The 22201-nt window shown below is 44.9% G+C and overlaps 1 protein-coding gene across 7 annotated transcripts in view; it reads left to right on the top strand.

The window, feature by feature from the left end:
* The window catches only part of LOC143353099 (voltage-gated inwardly rectifying potassium channel KCNH6-like), a 178156-nt gene that overhangs the window by 13190 nt on the left and 142765 nt on the right, over positions 1 to 22201 (top strand). For all 7 annotated transcript variants that reach the window (XM_076786192.1, XM_076786208.1, XM_076786177.1 and 4 more), the window contains exon 2: positions 14295 to 14525. In XM_076786192.1, the coding sequence (XP_076642307.1) occupies positions 14295 to 14525 (231 nt within the window). The remainder of the gene's footprint in view (positions 1 to 14294; positions 14526 to 22201) is intronic.

Below are 22201 nucleotides of genomic sequence, written 5' to 3'. Positions count from 1 at the left end.
GCCTCCGCCTCTGCAAAAATTAATTCGCCCATCAACGTTGGAAATTGTAAATAATCGTCCGAGCGACAAGAACGATCCTCCTTTTTAACTCCTTGGCTTCGAATCGATTTTCAGCGATGAATCTACTGCCGTCGAAATTGTGAAGATGCTTTCAATTTTATCTTTCTTTGCTTTTGTCATTTTTGACGAAGATATTTATGGAGGCTGTTTCATCTTTTCATTATCTACGCTCGTTATAGTTACGCCGAGTTGGCAATCGGAGGCAAATTGAGTTACACAAATCGAATGGACCGGCATAATTGTGAATTTCGAAGCATGTTTTTTGAAAGAATAATGATCGGAGGTTCGAGTTCGCGTTTGAGAAGCGAATGCAAGTAATTACGGAATCTGATTGTAACGACGGCGAGCACGTGGAACGAAGTCGATGAAAGAATTCCAGCGGTAATGTGAATGTTGTCGGGTCGAGTGCAAAATGGTTGTCCAAGACGCACGGTGGTCGTGATTTAACGTGGACCACATGTGTCGCTGAAATATATTTCGAAATCGAGTACTGGCCTAGGCACCATTCAAATTAGCGTTATAAATACACACGATGCCACGCTGGAACGATTTTCACGCGAGTCGCTCGGATTCCGTCTCGTCGAAAGTCGGTCGCCGTCGCTCTACACTCGTACTTTGCTCCGCGAACCTTAACCCTTTTAAATCCCATTTCCAACGTGACTGAAAATCACGGAAATATTTTTCACAATATATTGTTTTCATATAGATACTCTTGACCGGAACAAAATTGCGAAAATAAACATAGCCGAAAAACTGGCGAATTCCAAAATTAGATATTTACGGAATTCCTGCACCAAACGAAATCGGTAAAATGTACAAAGATATCTAAAACTTCAGCAAGTACAAATTCGTTGAAAAATGGACTTGTACAATTTCTGCACGAAGGTCTTTGATTATTGTGCACCGCAGAGGGTCAACTGGAAGTTTTGAATCGTTGCAGAATTTTTTCAGAGTGGTCCATCTGTGTTTCGAAACGCTCAGGGCACTAATTGTCGAGACAAACGCGCGATTCCCGCGATGCATCCTGTCGAGGAGGCTCTCTTTGAGCCACCAGCTGCGCGGTTTATTATTTTTCATTGGCCCGACGTTCCCCAGTCGATTTACAGCTCTTTGAAGATCCCTCTGGGCCGTGTTGCACCGCGTCTCCATCGCGTTGCAACGCGTCCCGTGCACTTTCGCGGGCCGTTTGCAACGCCACATGGTAACAATCGTTCAAGACGCATCGCCTCGCGCAACGGGGTCGTGAAACCAGATGAATCGGAGACTTTATTGCCGATTAGCTCCGTAAGAATCACCGGAGATGCTTGTTTTTCCACCGACGAGATATCTCCCCGCGCCCGGAGATATCCGCCACTATTCGTGATCCAAGCCGGATCAAAATAAACCGCGGGCTTTCCCGGAAAGCTTTCTTCAATTATACATTCTATTATTCCAGAACCAGAGGATCTCGAGCCTCTAGCTATGCGGAGGCGGGGGCCGCGTTTTATTGCGAATCGAGGCTCCTGCAACCTTGCTTCCGACGGTTCTTCTTCCAGAGCCGCAATTCAATTAAGTCCTACAAAATAACAGCTTTAATAGACTTCACCGTGGACTTTATGCTTCCCCTGACCTGGCAGAAAGAGTTTTCGAAGCCACCTGTTCGCGAAAATTTCACGTTCTGATGTTTCTTTACCATTTTACGGTCCCAGGACCGAAAGAAATCTTCTAATCAAACCCTCATTGGTGCGTTATTGTCTCCAAGACTCTGGATCAATTTTCTGCGTACCAATGTTTGCAGGAATAAAAAATCGAATGAAAGTGGGAGTAAAGTTTTCAGGGAGATGGTACCTACCAGGGAAAGTAGTCTAGAGATTTCTCACCCAATTTTGGGAGAGATTCCACTATGGTGGTTTTAGGGTTAATGCACAGTTCACGTGAAATTTTTCTGAACGCCGGAGAAAGATTTCGCTCGTGTTGCGCGGCCTAAGATGTAAGAATGCCCGGAGGCTTGTCTTTGCGCTTGTATTTTCAGCATGACGGGGATTAGATTGGATTTCCTCGGAATTTATGTGGCGATCCCGGGTCGACTCGAACGAATTCCGATACAGGACACCGATCGCGATCGTTTATTAAACCGGAACCGGCAATCTTCCGCGGTACGAATAGATTTCGATTAATCCCCGCGGGTCGCCGATAGGATCGATCGCCTTGGACACGGCTCGGAATACCGTCACGTCGCGCGTCGGACCACCGAAAATATATTCCCGATGCGATCAGCCACGAAAGCTCTCGCGGATCTTAAAATTCACGTTCTTTCGTAGAATCTCTATTTTGCTCGACGACACGGCGCGGCGCGCCGTTGCGAGAGTGCGTTCTTGGCACAGAAGTCTCTCCCGGCCGCATACTTCGCCGGAGTCCCCGTGGACAACGGTTTCAAGGAGCAACGCGATGACTAAGTCGACAGAAACCAACGGAGGAAAGTTACCGACGCCTGTTCACGACCACGGTCACGATTCCAGCGGCTCCGCAATTCCATCAGCCTCTCCACTTTACGTTCTTCGATGCGGCACGCCTCGATAATGGTCATCGCGCCAACCATCCGAAATCACCCGATCTTACACGTTTTCGCCATTTACAATTGTCGCAAACCGATCTGCGAAGCCCGAGATCCCGCGGGAATTTATTTGAAAAATTCCAGGAACGATAGAATACCAGCCAATGTTTTTCGCACCAATTTCCAAAGCAAATAAAGTGATTCGATTCGATTTAATACGTAAAGGGTGTCCAAAATGAACTGACATTTTAAATTGCGCGCCATTTTCTTTTGTGACGAACATAGAGTATTAATCTTTGACAACTGGCATCAGGAAGTATTGAGGTTTAGTCGTGGAGAATTACACGATCGAATAACGCATAGAAATTGTGAAAATTCACTACGAAAATGGTGAAGACTTTGCAGAGACGGTTCGAAAAGTCCGTTTTTAAAAAGAAATCCGCCGCGGCGATGTGAATTGGTCACCAAGATCGTGCGATTTCATGCCATTGGACTTGTTTCTTTAGGGTCTTCTGAAAGGCAACTGAAATTAGTGCGCAATTATGCCAAACTGTTATCGAAAATTTCGTCGAAAGAGTGGACGTTTGCAAACAGGGACGAGGCGGCCATTTATCAGATATTGTGTTCCACACATAACCTCCATGTTTGTACGTTATTTTAAAATAAAAACATTCACACTTAAAAAAACAAATAGGTTTTATCAATAAATTAAAATATCAGGCCATTTTGGGACATTCTTTATATAATTTTCTTTATATAATAAGAGTAATACGAAACGTCACATGGACCCGAGTAAATTATTATTCTGCATAATAGGGATCAGTGAATACACGTAAATAATACATCGAATTTTGATGCAAGGTGCACGCTGAAGTTCACCTCGTGTATAATCGAGGATATCTCTCGTCGAACCTGGAATCGGACCGTCTGACCATGGCCGACCGTTTCCACTGGCAATTACGACTCCTCTTCTTCGAACTCGATTATCTCGCAAACGAAGCATGGCACGTGCAAACTTCACTCCACACTTTCGCCTCGTTTTTCCATGTGGAATATCATTCCACTCGTTAGCTGAGAGCGCACGCTTTCATTCTGACGCTTTTCCCTCTTTTAGTCCGTTTTATGCAAAAGACTTTAACCCAGTTGTTCCGTTGAACAAATATTTTTCCTAGTCGATTGGAGAGAATGGCGGGTCGAGAAGGAAGAAACGATAAAGGGAGAAGAGTGTAGCATTAAAATATACAGACTCTCCAATACGAAACGCTTGAAAAGCGATCGAAATTCGTGCTCTGCTCCGCGCGATATTGTAATTCAAGTTGCCTCGTTCCCGGCATAGGCTATCGACAGGTCGGAGGCGTTTCTCTTTCGTTTCTTCTTTTTCTTCTTTCCCGGTGGCCGACGGGAACCTCTTCGACCTGGGTCACAGTTGGATCACGGGCCAGTTCTATGTTTATATATAGTATAGGATGTTTAAATCGAACCGCGTGAGCGGATTTAAGTTTAACGCGACGACAAGGTCGCTCCAGCTTGTCACAACACTGCCCCGGCAGAGCCTAGCGTGACTCCATCGTATTTTCGGGTTTTCGGGGTAAGACGACCGACCAGTTCACTCGTTTATCGTTCAAGGACGCCACGGCCGGAGATAAATCGAGAATCATGTCGGCGACGATCGTCCACCATGCGCGGAACATAGTTCGCTGATATCGAGGCTCGCTCTCGCGATCGCGGGAACGACAAAGTTACGGTTGAACGTTCCTAGGGAACACTTCCGCCTCGCCAAAAATTTCAAACACGCCCCACCCGCTGATCTAAAGAAGCTACGACTTTCTCAGAACCATTTCACCCACGCTATCGTCACTCGGCACGTGCTGAACCGAACTATCCTTGGATCTCGCGTTATTTAGCTGGCGTCCTATTTCCCAGGGAAAATCGTGGATCTGTCCACTCTGGGTTTAACATTGTTGATTTGTAGTTCGAAATAATACTGGTAGAGGAAGGGGTGCTGTCCCATTATTATCCGGGCGATTCCGACCGGTGTGCTAATTTTGGAGAGGAGATCCTATTTACGATCCTCCGCTTTTGTGGACGTCAATATGCTCTAAGTATTGCTCGGTGGCTCTGCTAACGTCCATCGAAACGTGACCTAGTGACAGTGATCGAAAATTGTTGGTCCATTCGGGCCGATCTTTTTACACATGGCGAGTTTCAGTGTTTTACTAGTTTCCTTCGAACAATGTGTTAAGGGATGAAAATTGCATTTTTTTAAAAATATCTTATAAATAGAAAGACTCGGAGAAAACGTTCTTATTTCACATTGCGCGTTAGCAAACAAAAGATCGAATCGTATACAAAAATTGAAGAGCAAGTCGTTTATTTAAGGAACGTGCTTAATTTTCTTTTTCAGTGTCCTTCAATCTGGACGGAGAACCGATGAAAGATATGGCCGGTAACTAATTACCACCAAGTTAGCAATTTACTACCACTCATATCGTACTTGGTTGTCAGTTTGATGAACGGTAAAAAGTTTCGAATAAATATCGCGGACATTACCATCCATTAGCGATCGAAATGTGTAATTAAACATAATCACGGGGGTTCCGGAACAAAAAGCCCGTTTCATTCGCGGCGATAAATCCGGCCCGTTTATTTCGCGGCGATAAATCCGGCCCGTTTATTTCGCGGAAGACATTAAAGGTGTCCGACGTATTACTGTCCCGGAAAGATAAGGGGCTTGTCGGTCTGTCAGCCGTAAATATGAAATATTGATTTAAAAGTGCCGGATTGGATAATTTAATACGCGTCGCGGCGGTGCGCGACGACTGAGCCCCTAAATCCTGGCGTATTGTCGGCCACGGGGAACGGAAAATTCGCTGTAATCCACGATCCGTCGGGTATTTATAATCCATTCGAGCCGAGTGTCCGAATAAATTCGCGGACGTCGGTCTTCGTGATGAAAATAATACAGGACACCGTTTCCTGTCGCGCGAGTTCACGGAAAACCCATAAACTTCGCTGCTATCGTTTCCCGGGAAAACGACGGGCCTCTAAGCTCACTTCAATCATCGTTGACTACTCGAGCCACTCGTTTTCCAAATCGATCGACTCCGCAAAATATGAAGCAGAGAACATTGAAAAATTCTTCCAAGTTTTACCATCCAGTGGTATTAAGCCTGACTATCCAGGTCAAATTTTTGTAAAATATTCTTCGAAGCTGCTCTGTACATTTTATAAACTAACAATTTGTTGGCAATTACGTTGAATTAATTCTAGTTGTTGAGTCGGTCGATGAATGTTCAGAATAGGAAAGCGAATAGTATTCTAGCCTTTTGAGGACGAATATCGTCAAATTGGAAACTTCAGGCCCATGTATTTTATTGTTAACCCTTTCCCGTACTTTAACGAGCCTGACTCGTGATGAAGATTTTGGCCTAAACGTAAACATCACGAGTCACAGGTATTTACATTTCGGCTAGTATTGCAACTGTTTTCGAGCATCACTCTGGTCCGTTTATCGCGCGTTCACCCCTAATCTAATTTAATCTAATTTAAGAAATAGCTGATTAAAATGATTAAGGAAAGAAATAAATGTCTATGTAGATCTTGTATCTTGAAATTAAACCAGACTAGAGATCCGCTTCACAGACTGTGAAGTCAGCGAATTTTCCGCAACGTCTTCTCGCACTGGAAAATGAAGGGAGGTCCCCGAGGGGCGAATTTGAAAGATGAAGGATGTTTTTGTGGTCGCGGGATTAGGGGTCGCGGGCAGTTTAGCGGCTCGGAAAGATAAGAGTTTAGGCGGTCAGTATTCTGGAACGGCACGGATAGCAAAGTAGTTCTCGCGGCTAAGTGACATCCTTGGCAAAGGGCCCAGCCCTGCGAGGCTGTCGAGGCTGTCGAGGCTGTCTCCGATGCGAACTCGGCAAAATCTATTTCTAGTTCGGCCGATAAACTCGGCCCGAGGATTCCTGAAAAGAAATCCCCGCGAGCCCTAGCCTCTCTTGTCCGGCTTATCTGTCTTGGTATTTATTCCTCGGGATGCTTCGTCTCTAGATCTCGGACGATTCTACTCGAAGCGATGAATCTCTTACGAAATTCTGTGTATTCCCGTGAGTCGGCGAAAATTTCGTTTAGCCCGCGAGAAAATCATTTAGGGGAGCCGCGCGACGCCAAGCGACGTCGATAACGCGATTAGGGTAACGAGGTTTCGAGGGCTCGCTGTTCCCGGTAAATTGCCGGAAAAATGGCCCTTTGTCACCTTTCGAAGCTGCGCCGGTGTTCGTTGATCTTGTACTTCAAGTACCGACGTTCGTAACACGCTTACGAGCGGAAGTATTGCTCCTTACTTAGGCACGTGGATCTTCGTGTATGTAAATCGTTGTCCTCAAAAGCATAGAAAACTATAAATTAACTGTACTGTATGAATAAACGGCGGATTTATATGCGAAATCAAAATTTGCTAACTTGTCATCATTGTTTGCTTATTCGCATGGTCCAGGCTGTGATTTTTGTTCACCAGGTTCGCGGAAGATTGAACGAAATTTTTTAACAACGAGAGTAATACTAAAATTTTATCGTTGAGGAAAATAGTCCAAGTTTGGAGCAACCATTGCAGCAAAAATACTCTTGGCACAAATATCAGTGCGATGACGGGTTAAAAAAGTATTCGGATCGACCAGAGAGGTGTATCATCGATCGAGAACGAGGATAGACAGGTTCTTGATCGGTCGATATTCGGGTGATTGATTTTTCCGTGGATCAATAGACAGGAGCGGCAAAAATGACCGGCAATTAATCTCCGGCGAACGATGGGAAACGAGGCATCGTTGCTATTCCGTCTGCGCGGCGCGGCGGGCGCAATAGTGGAAACGAGTATTAATCATGGTTAAACTAGTGAACGCAACACTGTCGTGTACAGCACACCGTTTCCAGTTAGCCGGCAATTACCATCGATCAGTAGGAATTAGAGAATGAACATTGTTTCGGGTTGTGTTTTAACTGGGTCCGAAACTATGCTCCCCTTTTTTTTATCCAGGGGGGGGGGGATGTTCAATGTATCCGTTACACGGCAAGTTGCCCGGATGTAATCAAACTGCCATGCGTGGGAACGAATTAGAGCTCTCTCGGAGAACCCTGGCGGCAGAGGAAAAAATATTGAATAGCAAAGGGGGAACAAAATGCGGCGAAACTTTCGTGATAAATACTATCGGATCACGCTTGTTGCGCCGCGTGCTGGATATCGGCTTAATGAACAAAAAAAAAAAACGCGCGACGTTATCGCTCTTTACAACCCTAAATGACTGACCCTCCGGAAAACTGGCAATGGGAGCATTTGACTCTTCGAATATCAAATGGTCTGGCAAATGGTTCAATTAAATCCTTGCGCTTTGATTTTTTTCATGATTAGAACTCTTTTATGCTACGTGATAACTGTCTAGAGAAAACAGAAATTTTATATCAACACTCAGTCTGCGGAATCTGCCGAAATGACGGATTCTAATATTTTTAATTTACGATTGTTGAGATTGTAACGACGAGCAATTATTCGACAAATTTTTGTCTTTGGATGTATATTGTAAAAAAATGGCTAACAATTTGGATAGATACATTCTTGCTTTTTTTTTTTTAATAAAGTAATATAAAATAGTCAAGTTTAATGCTCCGAAAACCTAGTGTTAACTGCGAGGGGCTAATAAATTCAATAGCATAACGTTTGCAATTTCATTTATCTCGGTTCTTTGTAAGGTAAATATTTTTGTTGGATAGAAAGAGTGTTTTTATTTGGCATGGTCGTTTCCCCGCACGATGGTTTAATTATCCGGGGTTTAAATTATATTCTTGCAATCGCCGACACGCGGAACGGAGGAGTACGTTCGTCGAAAACGACGGCGGAAACGTTTGTAATGCCTGGGAAAATAAAAGGGACGAAGGAAACCGGGTTCCGGCGGCAGAAGATGAAAATGAGGGCCAAGAATTTATGACTTCCCCGGGGAGGAGATTAAATTATTCCTCCAGCCGTTAGAGAACGGCGTTTTTAATGCTTCCGAGGCTCGAAATATCCAGTGGTGTCGTTGAAATAAAAGAAATGGAATTGAACAATTCCTACCGTATTGCGAGATATATCAAATTAGTGTCGAAAACGCGGAGCGATGAGATCTGTTTCGCTTAGGAGTTGCGCCGTGGAATTACTTTAATTGCAGGTTATTCTTGTCTCCGATTCAGCTTTAGTTGACAGTTGTCCTTGCAAAAATTATTTAAAAGATTGCTCAATCTTGCCGCATAAAAAGATTGCAGATGAAAGAGACGTATTTTAACTCGAAACTTGGACTATTTCGGATTCAGTGAATCATCCCTTGAGTTCGAGGGGAAACATACATTAATCTTCTTCGTGCAAGTTCTCAGAGAATAATTATTCATGTTATTTTGTTGGCTTCATGGTAAGGGAAGCTGCCCCTTTCGAAAAATGCCACGCATTTTTCAACTCCTATCGTTCCAGGAATATTAAAGCATGTTTGCCAGGCATATAACAGTCTGTATATTTCAACCTGGCCTAAATTTTAACAGTACACCATGTACACATTCAATTATTATACAGGGTGTTTCACCTAACTCGACCATCTAAAATATCTCGCTTGTTTTTTATGATACTTCTACAAGTGACTTCGACAAGTTGTACACCAGCGTCCATGGAGTGCAAATGTATGGTGTGCAATAGTTGGTGATAACAAACTCAAGGTCACGTGAAGGTCATAATATTACAGGTCGTTGGATCGTCTTAACCCTCGGCTATCATATAGCGATAATAAAAATATATCATTCCATTTAAAACAACTTCGATGACCTTGAAATCTCAAAGAATATAACCTTGAACAAATTTTTTTGCCTATCATAATATTTTCCCCTCTGAACCAACTAATGTTTTCCTCTGAAATTTTCTTCTATCATAAAAAACAGGCGAGATATTTTAGATGGTCGAGTTAGGTGAAACACCCTGTACATTGATAATACAAATCATGTGACAATAATGCTACTGGATTGCATTTGTTGGTATTAACTTTCCGCCTATAATCTTATTTTTATCGACGCCGTTTGCATACCGGGTTGTTTACGTTGGCGACTAATTCTCTTACTGTTCCAGGCTTTCAAAAAATCTAAAAAAATTCTGAAATACCTATTGACGTCCATACTTTAGTAATCGTTGGAACGTCAAATGTTTAAAGTATTAATAGGAAACAATAAATATGGAGGAAAGCAATCGCTATTTCTCTCATCGAGTATTTCAGAGATCGCTGGAGCTGGAAGAAAATTGTAAATGGCGAACTCGTGTATTTTTTAGCGAATAATCTGCGGCAATGGTCATCGTTTACTGTTTGACGGTTTGCGCGCAGAATCGTGGACCGTTTGTGCAAACGGTCACGTAATATCGCCGATGATTTCATCCGGCACGTCCCCGTTATGTTGATCAACAATTGGTGACGGGCCGCGCGTTCCTACGCATTTTCCATTTCCCTTCATTAGATCGCGATTGTCCTTCGCAGAATGTTTCGGCATTCGACGGGACCCAAGAGAGGGTGAATCGATGGCAGGCGAGGAACGCGGCGTAATTCGACGTGCCCCGGGACCGACATGTCTCTCGGATTCTGGTACGACGTCGGTACTCTTGCGACGCACTTGAAAATTCGCGATACATCCCTCGCCAGACGTCTCTCGCATTTTTCTCGACTAGCCCCTTCGAACGCGACCCACCATCCCTTTTCTCAAACGTCAACCCCTTTGCCACGGTGTTACACCCTTGTCACGGTGTAACGCTTGTCACGCGAACTGAAAAAGCTATCTACTCGTTCTGGCGGTTCTTTTACAAATTGTTCCAGGATGGGCATACACTGTCAGCGACGAAAGTTCATATAAGTTTACCTTTGAAAACGTTTGAAAGATTGAGACCACACGAATCAGAGATTTCAAACATCTTGTGGCTAACAATAAATTCATTAGATTTAATTAAATAGAATCTGTAGAAAGAATAAATGAAATAAAAGCAAGATCTGATTGTATCTGATGCAATCTTTTCTATCATCAATAGTAAGCGAGATAATCAGGTTTTAAATGCTTCATCCTGTATATTATAGCGAATGACATTTTCTTTATTTCAATAATGACGATAATAGTAACAAGAAGTTTTATGTTATTTTTATATTACTAGCTGTACAATAAACGTTACTTTTTAAAGTGTTTTTGGGACAAATTATTCTTTTTTAAGCAAACTACTGTAAGCATCCACCCTACACGATGCGTTCAAGTTGCCCGCCATTGGCAGTGTTCTATCCAACGTTTGTTTTCAATAGAATCCGCGCGACGGCAGCACCGCGCCATCTAGAAGACTATAGTGCTCTGCGCGGGCCTCATCAGGGTCCCCGTTTCGTGCAATAGAACGTAATCGAGAAGGTTGCCATCGAATTTCGACTAGGTAAAGCGTTCAAATTCTTACACAGCTTATGCAATATAAAACAAAGGATCTAGTCGGTCGGAAACTCATGCACCGTTTGTTGCATCGATCTTCCCATTCGACGTAACGTAAATAACTAAAACATTGTAGAACCTGGCAGCCCCATCGACCCGCAGTATTCTTGGCATTGGTGAAATTCAATTTTCTGTAATATCAGGACCAATTTCTTTCCACGACGCGGGTAAACAGGATTTCAAGGATCTCTCACTCGAGAGATAGAAATTATGCAAGCTCGTCTAACCGAAGTGACATTGTAGCGCGACAACACGCGGTTACAAAGTTGGTTTCTTTACACGAGTTGTACATACAAAGTTCGATAGCGGTATTTGCGCAGGCGATTACGTTGCGTACTTCGGTGAATAAAACGAGTTTACCGCGAGGTTAATATTTGACGAGTATTGAAGCCGATCTCTTCGTTACTCTGTAAACCTATAAACCCTGTAAACCCGGTATGTGTCGAGCGAACGAATACGTAGTGTCCCCTATAAATAGTAAAATCGCGGCTTTCTACTCGCACCGCGTTTATGCGAGTCCAAGGTCCTCCGGTGACTTGTCAAACCCTGCTATATTTAGTCGGGCGCGAGAAAAGAAAGAGAAGAAAAGTTTAAACGTTGAACATTATCGTTCGCTGAAACCGCGTTTTCGTCGCTTCCGAGTCCGATGGTTCGTTGAACACCGGACAGGGTTCAAAACACCTGGTAAATTTACTTGTTTAACGACCCTCGTAAAATTTGCCCGCGATATCGTCGCGTCCCGTCGGCCCGCCATATTGCGGTTGTTTCGAGAGCATGCTAGTCCGCGAGAACCGTTAGGGGGCGCGTCGCAATTAGACTTGTCGGCGGGAAACAAAGCGAAATTTATTTTCATTAATGATAATTCCCGCTCTGACCATTTGTCAGGACCCAGACTAAATTCGCGGTAATTTAGTGCCGCGAATTGTACGCGAAACTTGGATCGCCGATGACGCGTGCGCTATTTTGCACCGCGCCATCTTGGTCGTTAGAAGCGTCCGCTTCTTTTTCGTATGAAATCCGAATATGAAAATGAGTTTCTATTTATTAGAGAAGATTCAAACTCGAAAATTTAGAAAATTATGAAACGTTCGAGATACGTAGGGAACAGATAGGTCTCTGTTATGCAATTTTAACTGTAACAATTTTGTTTATGCTCCAACAGTGGAGGCTATAAGAATGATTTTTACCAAGAACGATTCTACAGACTTTCCCAAACATGTTATGCCAATGTTTAAACACAGTGAGACAGTCCCTAACCTACAATTTTCTCAGACGAATATATCTCGCTCTCTTTAAACGTTGCTCAAACGTGTTCAAACGTTCATAATGCTATAAAAAAATGTGCCGTTCTATCTGGAAAGGGCTACCGAACCATTCTAAATAAATATCATTGGTACAGCTTTTACCGGGGAAGCGGATAAAATTCTCAATGATGAAAATTGTCTTTTTTCCCCGGAAAACTGAGAATGAATCACTTACAGGTGTATGTTGAGCACTTCAAGATCTATAAGGATTGTCTACCGGTGATCGAAACGCAAAATTAGCGTCGGACAGGGTGGCTAATTGTAAAATCAGAAATCTGAAACGGATGATTTTGCGACCCCGGGTAGTTCCAGCGTGAATACAGCTTTCCGTTACGGAGTCCCATTGTTTCGGCGGAACAATCGGTCCCGGCTGAAATAGCGGAGCCTGTGCGACCAGTCAAGGTGTTCATTTCTCTTTCGTACACGCGTGCCGTTCCGTTTGAGCGGCTCCTTTGAGCCGGTGCCGTAAAAAATGGCCGAATGTGTCGTCGTCGCATGAAACGAGCCGAATTAACCGCGGCTCGCCATGTCCCGCCGCAGACAACCTAAACGACCGGCTACCAAAATATTTTATGGTGTGCACTCTAACGCTCACGCCAGATTTAGGATGAAGGTCGCAATGGGAACGGGAAACTGAGGGATCCTGGCTATTCTAGAGCCCCGGCAGCATGACCATTTTATAAAACGCTTTATACTACCCGTGATCGGACCTGGAACTTTCCTGGAACCAGTTCGTTAACGCGTTGACTAGCAACCATTAGTTTAATCCATTGCTAGTGAACATTTTCTGATACAAATATTACCTGTAACTATTGATTAGAGATGACGATACAATTCTTTATCGATTTTTCTTCAGTGTATATCTTTTAGTCGAGCAGCTAGGAATTTAAATTAACTGTTTTTGAAACAAGGGTGCAAAATGGACCAGAGCACAGTTCACTAAGAGTCAACCAGTCGAAATGGCTTGGTATTGTATCCAGAAGCTAGCACACTAGTTAGAATTTGTATGTGAAACGTTAATGGCGTACCTCAGCAAGAACAATTACATATTTTCGACACATTACAATTGAAAAGGAAATACGTGTCTACGTTGTTTCTGTATCCTGCAGACAATTTTCGCTTCGGACAAAGGTCCGCCGACTATTACCCAGATTTCGCGGGGTGCACATTAAAACCCTAAATTCTGTAGCAGACGTAGCAAACGCATTAAGTTCCGTGCTAATTTTACGAAATGCTCATTAGAGAGATTTAATTTGGTTCTCGTGAGAATTTTGGGTTTCCGACGGTGACCCTCTACGCGGTGCGGCGCGGCGTCCGGTCACTTTACTTGTCTGCATTTTGAGGATTCGAGGATCTATAAACAGCGTCCAGAATCGCCGGTGTTCCCGTCGACTTGTCCATTTCTGCCGGACCGTCTGACGGGAAAAGTTAATTTCGGACGTGCCTCGGAAGGCACGCCAACCACGCGCGCTAATGAGCCGATGAAAATTCACTGTAGCTCGGGCCACACTGCGTCCTCTGTACCTCCGAGCATTCTAGCGAGCTAGAGATTGTTCAATTTATTCGAGAGAGTCCCTTGTCCCAACCAGACGAATTTGTCTTTGGACAATAATTGGAGATCGGGTTTCTTCGATATGCTGCTCGCCGAGTTCAGTCTTAGCCGTTACCTCTTGCTAAAATGCCCAATGTAAGTTTACGAAGACAAGATTACTTCGAGCCATTCACTATGAAACGAACGCTTCGCAACACGCGTTGCTCAGCCGGGTTTTCTGGTTTAATACTATATATTCATAAGAGAGCTCTGTGGTTGAGGGGTTGATGTTGGGGGATGATCTTCCGGTTGCAAGACAGATGGATTAATTGCTGTTTGTTTCTGTTCGCAGATCGAAGTTTTTTAGTGGCCAACGCTCAACAGGGACTATGTCACATAATATACTGCTCGGACAGTTTCTGCCGTTTGACGGGCTACTCGAAGGCGGAAGTGATGCAGAGACCGGCGATCTGCGAGTTCCTCCATGGGCCAATGACGTCGCCCCATGCAGTCGCAGCCCTCCGCGACGCCCTCGCCGCCGGCGTCGAAAAGCATTTCGAGATCCTCTACTACAGGAAAGACGGTCAGTCACCTCCACCTTTATTACCCTAATCGACAGACTCCGGATATTTCAGCCACAATCCGCGAAAACCCACGAACATTAATTATCTCCGAGTTTTTAGCGAAACTCAACGTTTCGTCTTCTATCTGCAAGAATAGAAAAATCCGCAGTCTGTTGATTATTCTCCGAAAATAGAAGGTTCTTTGGCTCCGTTCTGGTCGCGGAAACAGATTATGATCGATTCGACGGCGTTTCCGCGAAGAGTCGGTCCGCGTCTCTTTGCAGAACTGTGCGATTGAATTTTTGGCGAGCGAGGGGGAGTGAAAACTGGCAAGATTTCCGCGAAGCGAAGTGTCATGCGAAACGAGAGATAGAGACCGGACATCCTGAATTCCGATCCGGTGTGTCGTCTGAACCCGTCTTGGCAAGCCCTTTCAGCTTTCTAGGGACATTGTTTCTCGGATCCTCGGGAATAGACAAAGCGATTTGTACCTCTGCCAACCGCTCTCTCAGAAGACCCCCGCCATTTTCGCGATTCTTCGTTTCCTTCGGGCGCGTCGTGAAACATTTATTCCGCACGATTATCCGCTCGGTTGATGGAAGCTCGTAAACATCCGTGAAAACTGGACGGACGCTCGAACATCCGGCTCGATTCTGCAAAACAGAGAACAAGGTAGGCAACAAACGATTATCAGTTTAACTCTCTGCACTCGGAGATGTTTCTTTATTTACGGTAATCATTGCACTCTGTTTAAACGGGACTTGACACGAAAATTTCTTCTGCCGCTTCCGTTCTTTAGCGTCGTATCACAATCCGATTTTTCACGCTGGTTTCACGGAGCGCTAAAACTGCGCTGCGCTTTATTATCTTACATTATAAAAATTACGAGAATGTGCCTATCCAAATTTTCAGCCACTTTCTTTACAGTATACAGGGTGAGTCACCAAACGTTAGCACCTCAAATATCGTTGTTGTTTCTAAAGATACGTAAAATATGATAAGGACAAGGTTGAATGGTACAATGGGGCTGACACGATGCAAAAAAAAATTTTGTTTTTATGTCATTTTTTTGGAGATATCAAAGTCACCTTGACTTTTTTAAATGGAACCACCCTTTTTTAAACACCTACAATGATAGTCCCTTTCATTAGGAATTCAGTGACTATAATTAGTCCAAGGTCATTCAAGGTCAAGGACAGAAAAAACGTATAAAACTAAAATATGGAAGCAGAATACGTTTATCACGGTTGAGACTTGTAGGAAATAGTAAACATACTATGGTCGTAGTTAAAGTAAACATACTAAGGTCCTTCAATGTTATTCAGCATTCTTATTTACTATCAGTATGTTTCCAAACGCGATTCCGCTATGTTATATTCGATGACTGAAAAGTGTGATATGATCACGATTTACTTTGAATGTAGAAAAAATGCAGTGCAAGCCCGACTACTTTATGAAGAAAGGTACCCCGAGCGAAACACTCCTTCTAGACATACTTTCACTAATACGTACCGGTTGTTTCGAAGTACTGGAAGTGTACATGCAAGACAGTACAAACGGAAGAATCCCACGACTAATGAAGACAATGAAATTAATATTTTAGCAGCTATAGCTGTCAATCCTCACGTGAGTACGAGAAAAATTGCCCGGGAAGCAGGCATAAGTCAAAGTAGCGTAATACGAATTCTGGCCCGACATAAATTTCATCCGTTCCACATATCGCTCCATCAAGAATTGCACGGGAATGATTTTCAAAATAGAATTAACTTTTGTCAATGGGGATTGCTTCAAAATCATTCATTTTTTTCTAATGTCTTGTTTACGGACGAAGTAACATTTACTAATCATGGCTCAATTAATCTACGGAACGCCCATTATTGGTGTGTGGATAATCCGCACTGGCTGCGAGAAATTGATCATCAAAGACAATGGAGCGTAAACGTGTGGTGTGGTATTTTTTGAACGACAAAGTAATTGGACCATATTTCGTTAACGGAATGATGACGGGACAGAAATACGCTCAATTTTTGCAAGAAGATCTGCCAATTTTTTTAGAAGATGTCTCTACAAAATCGCTACAATATGTGGTACCAACATGACGGTTGTCCTGCTCAGTATGCACGAGTAGCAAGAGAAACGTTGGATTCTCGATATCCAAACCGATGGATTGGACGAGGCGGAACAGTTTCATGGCCAGCACGTTCGCCTGATTTAAATCCACTGGATTTCTTTTTATGGGGTCTGCTAAAAGAGACCGTGTACACGGATGCTCCAACAACAGTTGAAGATATGCGTCAGCGTATCATCACAGCATGTACGAATATCACGTCGGATACACTTATCAGATTTCAACATTCCTTCAGATCTCGTTTACAACAATGTATCGACGCAGACGGCCATCATTTCGAACATTTATAAAATACAGGTATTCTGCTTCCATATTTTAGTTTTATACGTTTTTTCTGTCCTTGACCTTGAATGACCTTGGACTAATTATAGTCACTGAATTCCTAATGAAAGGGACTATCATTGTAGGTGTTTAAAAAAGGGTGGTTCCATTTAAAAAAGTCAAAGTGACTTTGATATCTCCAAAAAAATGACATAAAAACAAAATTTTTTTTTTGCATTGTGTCAGCCCCATTGCACCATTCAACTTTGTCCTTACCATATTTTACGTATCTTTAGAAACAACAAAGATATTTGAGGTGCTAACGTTTGGTGACTCACCCTGTATAATCAAAGAAATCAATTTCTTGAATAATTCCTCATGGAGGCATCTTTACTACCTCAATAACTGTAAAATAGAAATATTTGTGATTAAAAATCTGTTGCGTGATCGCTCCAATTGTCAGCATTTTAGAGTCATATTCTGTATATCTACTGCGGAAGATAGATCATCGTCAGTCAAGTGCAAAGGGTTAATTCCCTTGCGTAGAACATACACCGACGGGAATGTCGGGACAAAATATCGACGAATCTGTCGAAACATCGGCGGAATATTCAGGGAAAACGGGTTTTCCGAGCGGCGGGTATGCGTGGAGCAGCTGTAAACTTTCCTCGCGTCAATTCCGCAAACTTACTGGCATTGTTATTAACCGATTCCACGAGTGACTTAGTTTCTAGCGGCCTGTACGCGGCTGCTATACCTCGGTCAGCGATTCGTTTCGTTTCTTTTCGAAACTTTCCTCGTTAATAATTCACATAGCCACTTTCCTAGAAGAAGCTCGGTTTCATCGAATCGAATATCGCGCTGGGACTATCTTTTCTCTCCTAATTCCAAACTATCGAGCAGATTGTTCCTAGTTTCCCCACGAATGGTGTAAACACCTTTTGCGACTAATAACAAGAGCAAGCACAGAAATAGCCTCTAATAAATGCTTCGGTAAAAAGTTGTTTCTTATACTTGGTCGGTACTCCTTTCAATAAAGAACTTGCTCGTCTAGGTTTGTGAAATAAATAGCTCTGTTAGGCGACTGTAACTAGAATGCAGATCTTTATGCATTTGTACAATATTATAAAATACAAGTGTACAATATTTTTATCCGTGACAGTCTTATTCGATACAACGAAATTTGTTCGGACGTTCTTTATTTTACGAAGAGGAAACGGGAATGGGAATTAGCATAGAAGTTCGCAGGCTGCTTAGAAATGTTTGACGCGTCGTTGAAGGGGAACGCCGTACATATAATAACTAGTGAATCAGATCTTTCGATCCCGAGCTGGACATTTCCTGATTTTCCAAGCAAAGTCTCCGGGTCCCAAGCTCGGCAGGACAACTTTATCGGCACGCAATACCACTGAATTTACATATTCCAACGGAGATCGTGATTTTCCAGTCGCGAGTCACTCTCCAGGGTCTGTAAGAACCGTTACGTTATTCAGAGCGGGAAAATTGAATTTATTCGCGGGCCGATGGTTGGCTCGGACTCGATTTTGCCGTAGTGTCTGACCTTAGGCGCGGCGAGATCAATAGTCACTACTGTATAATTTATCATAGTCATAGCCCGAGGCCTCTTGGCCCACCTGAGTTCCCTGGTCCGGTTCCCCGTGACTTTAGAGTCGCAATCGAGCGCACAAGTACACCGCGGTACAGATTCGCTTGCTTGACGATAAACGACGTCACTTTCCGCCGATCGTATCGAACACCTTGATGCTTGGAAAATCAGTATTACGGTCTGCAAACGATCTTATCGTCGTTTCATCTTATCGAATTTCGCGTTTCGATGAAACAGATAGCCGGCGGGGGGGGGGGGGGGAGTTAAGAAGCAGTATTATTCGATCATTTCCGAAGATTCTGATCCGGCGATGAAAACCGAGCAGCATCAGGATTGGCTCAATACGCGGGCCGATAGGGGTTGCATCGAGCAGTTATCGGGAAATGCAAGCTGATAGGCGCGTAGATGGTTGTGCACGTGTGACGGTCACAAAGGGAGACGACGAAAGAAGGATGATTTCGGGGTCGGGGTGCAGAGGGGGGGGGGGGGGTAGAGAGAAGGAGAGAGACAGCGAGATAGAGAGCTGAAAAGCGAAAAGTAGCGAGCGACGACCACCTGCAGCCACCTCGACCGGGTTTGGCACGGTCGAGAGCCGTGTTTTCAGTGAATCTGCCCGGGCGTATTACACGTCACCGGTTTTCCACTTTGACGGAGGCGAGTTCTCATTGTTCCCACTCATTTTCCTCGGCGAGAGGGAGGACGCCCGAGGACTTGATCGCCGGGGGACGAAACGAGCGAACGAGCGAACGAGCCAACGATCCAGCGAGCGTGCATGCATACGCGGAGGAAGAGAGAGAGAGAGAGAGAGAGAGAGAGAGAGAGAAAGGGGGAGCGAGCGAGCTTAAAACCTGGACCACTTTGCAACCATCATCGGGGGGTTGTGGTGAATCCGTTGACCGCCACGGTTCGGCGGCGTTGCGGAAAACAGTTAATTTCGGGCTCTCGTTTTTCCGTCGGTCTCGTCGCGCTAAATGTCGATTCGGTGTCGCGTGTCTCCGCTCATTTTTTGTTGGTTTTGTTCTGTTTTTCACGGGAACGTGAAACCACCCCCGCCGGGGGTTGATCGCGATCAAAATGTCAGGGGTCGCGGGATCCGGGGAATTCGAGCGGCGCTCTCTCGTCGATTTCGCAGACGTTTCGAGGCGCGCTGTCTTCTCGGGCCGCGTTCATCGACGGCCTCAGGAAATTAACGTCCATCCGGGATCGGGTCGAAATGTCAGGCTTTTATTCGCGTGCTCGTTAAACGACCCGTCACGGCTCGCGTTGCGTTTCTACGCATTGCCCTGTGTAGCTATAGTTTCTGTAGGGCCGACCTTGAAGCACCGCATACTAGCATCGTGCAATGCGCGCCGCGCCGCGACGTCGCAACCCTGAAGGATTTCGAGAGAGTATGGAAAATTAATCGATGGAGTGCCGAGTTTCAAACTATGACTGACTGCGTCGGATAACGTCGGGTAATTATGTCGGGGCTGGATTAACGGCCCGCTAATAACCTTCCGGGGTTTATCTCGTGAAACGTTAATGGCTCTCTCTCTTCGCTGCTAGATCGCGTTACGCCGCTTCCGGGTTTTAATTGTTGCTCTTTCTTATCGGCCTCGTTCTCCGTTCTTTGCCATCTCCCGTTACGGTTCAACTGGCACTCTTTTATCGGTCTTATCGGTATCGTTAGCGTCTTCGTTTTTCCTGAGTAACCTCCCGCCGTTTGCTTATCTCCGTCCTATTGCCCTTCCGACGATTAATTCCGTCATTGGTTGCAGCTTCGTACAATACGGGGGTACGAAGTTGTTTTAACCATTGGACGACGGTGTTCAGATCCAGTTTCCAAAAATATTATTCGGAAATATTTCGAAATCGAGCTGCGAGTCAGGCTAATCGTTGCCCGGTCTGCAGTTGTTAAGATTGTCCACTTCCCGAGCACGTTGAAATCAATTGTTGCGAATGGAGCTGTCTATCACAATGTAGACGCAACGTTAGCAGCAACGCAAAGACATATCATGTTAACGAGACATGTTTGGGCGACAGTCACGCATACTGTTGAACTGTTTGAAATGTATATACATCGTTGCAGGGTTCAAGTTTCATTTACTTTCCAGAACGAGGCGTTTCGATCAGTTTCCCATTCGCCAGAGCTCTTGAAACACCATCCGCAGGAAAACGTGGCGTTGTTCGAGGTCGCAACAGGATCTTCCGCGGCGTGCAGATTGTTTCCTAATCATTTCTAGCCTGGTTGGGGGTACGAAAGGTTGAAACATGGCGGCAATTTCGCATGAAACCGAATGTGTTCGGGGGAACGGAGAAAGTCTCGAGTGGAACGTAAAGCCGCGGTGACGCGGCGTCTAAAAATTCCGGCGTGGTTCGGCTTGCGGGAAATCAACGGTCCCGTTTCCAGGGTATCGATATCGGCGTTGATCGGCCCCATCAGCAGTTGTGGCCATTTCGCGAACACCTCCTCGAGAGTGCTCTCTCGCGTAGAGTTACGCAACCGTGCGAGAGAATCCGCAACCGTGCTTCAAACCGAGAAAGACAGGGACGAAGAAAGAGAGGGAGGAAGAGAGAAGCAGAAAGAGAGAGAGAGAGAGAGAGAGAGAGAGCTCGGTGTTTTCAAGCAGCTAAGAATAGTCGTGCGCCCGTGTTCTCTCCACCCCCTTCTCTCACACACACACACACACTCTCTCTCTCTCTCTCTCTCTCTCTCTCTCTCGTTCCTTTTCACGCCGCCTTCCCTCTTCTCTGGTTCGCGTACCCCGTTTTCGCGTGTCCCCACCAGGTGCGCTCTCACTGTACCGGCATATCGTGAGAGGAGCGTAGTCAATGACATCACGGAGAGGCGCTCGACCTCCCCCTCCTGCACCATTGGCCCACCTCACGGTCCACGAGTGACGTCACTGTTCGACGCTCTTTCTACCTCTATCTTTATCTCCTCCATTCGCCGGTTAGCCTTTTCCTCGTCTTCTTTTTCCTATTCGCGAGCGGTCAAAAATTCTCTATCCCGAACAGAAGATTGCTCCTCGACACTTGGTCACGGGATCACAAACGGGACCTGCCCTCTCTCCCTTTTTCTATTCTCGCGACATCGCGGTACGATGAACCTGCGGCATAGTTGCGAATAGAGCAATCCGATTTTGCAGATCGTTAGACGAAGAAGCCCCAATCATTGTGGTCGTAAAGAAAATCGCACAGCAAGGTGATAACGTCTGCTAGTGTGAAGGTTCACTTTTAATTCTCCGAAGGTGTGCAATCTATCAGCTAGATTGCGGATTTCACACATTTGTAGCATAGTTGAGCGCCTGAAGTATCACATAATGTTTGAAACGACTCACTCGTGATTTGCTCAGTGAATTAGTTCAGGCTGTTATATACAGTGAGTCCACGCGAGTAGAGCAAGTCGCGACGAATCGTTCTAGAAAGTAGAACAATTGATGCAGGCCCTAGCTACCGTTCTAGCACCTATACGGTGCTCGGCGAAGTGTAACGCGCTCGTCTCGCGGAATAATCCACCGGGCTGCTGTCCTCCGAGAATTTCGACAGCTCCGCCGGGGAGCCGCGGCGCTAGGACACCGCCTAAGGTGCGAGCTTGCGTAGGCTTGCGAGCTTGCAGTCATCGCGACGACGGCGAGCCGAGTATAGTGTCTCTGCCCGTCCGCGTTTTGCTCGCGTCGCTTGTCTTTTTTTTTTTTCGCCGAATTGTCACGATCTCCAGT

This window comes from Halictus rubicundus, chromosome 1 (genome assembly GCF_050948215.1).
Source record: "Halictus rubicundus isolate RS-2024b chromosome 1, iyHalRubi1_principal, whole genome shotgun sequence".
Lineage (NCBI taxonomy): Eukaryota > Metazoa > Arthropoda > Insecta > Hymenoptera > Halictidae > Halictus > Halictus rubicundus.
The sequence above is the reverse complement of the archived record's forward strand: the minus strand, read 5'-3'. Positions and strand labels throughout refer to the sequence as shown.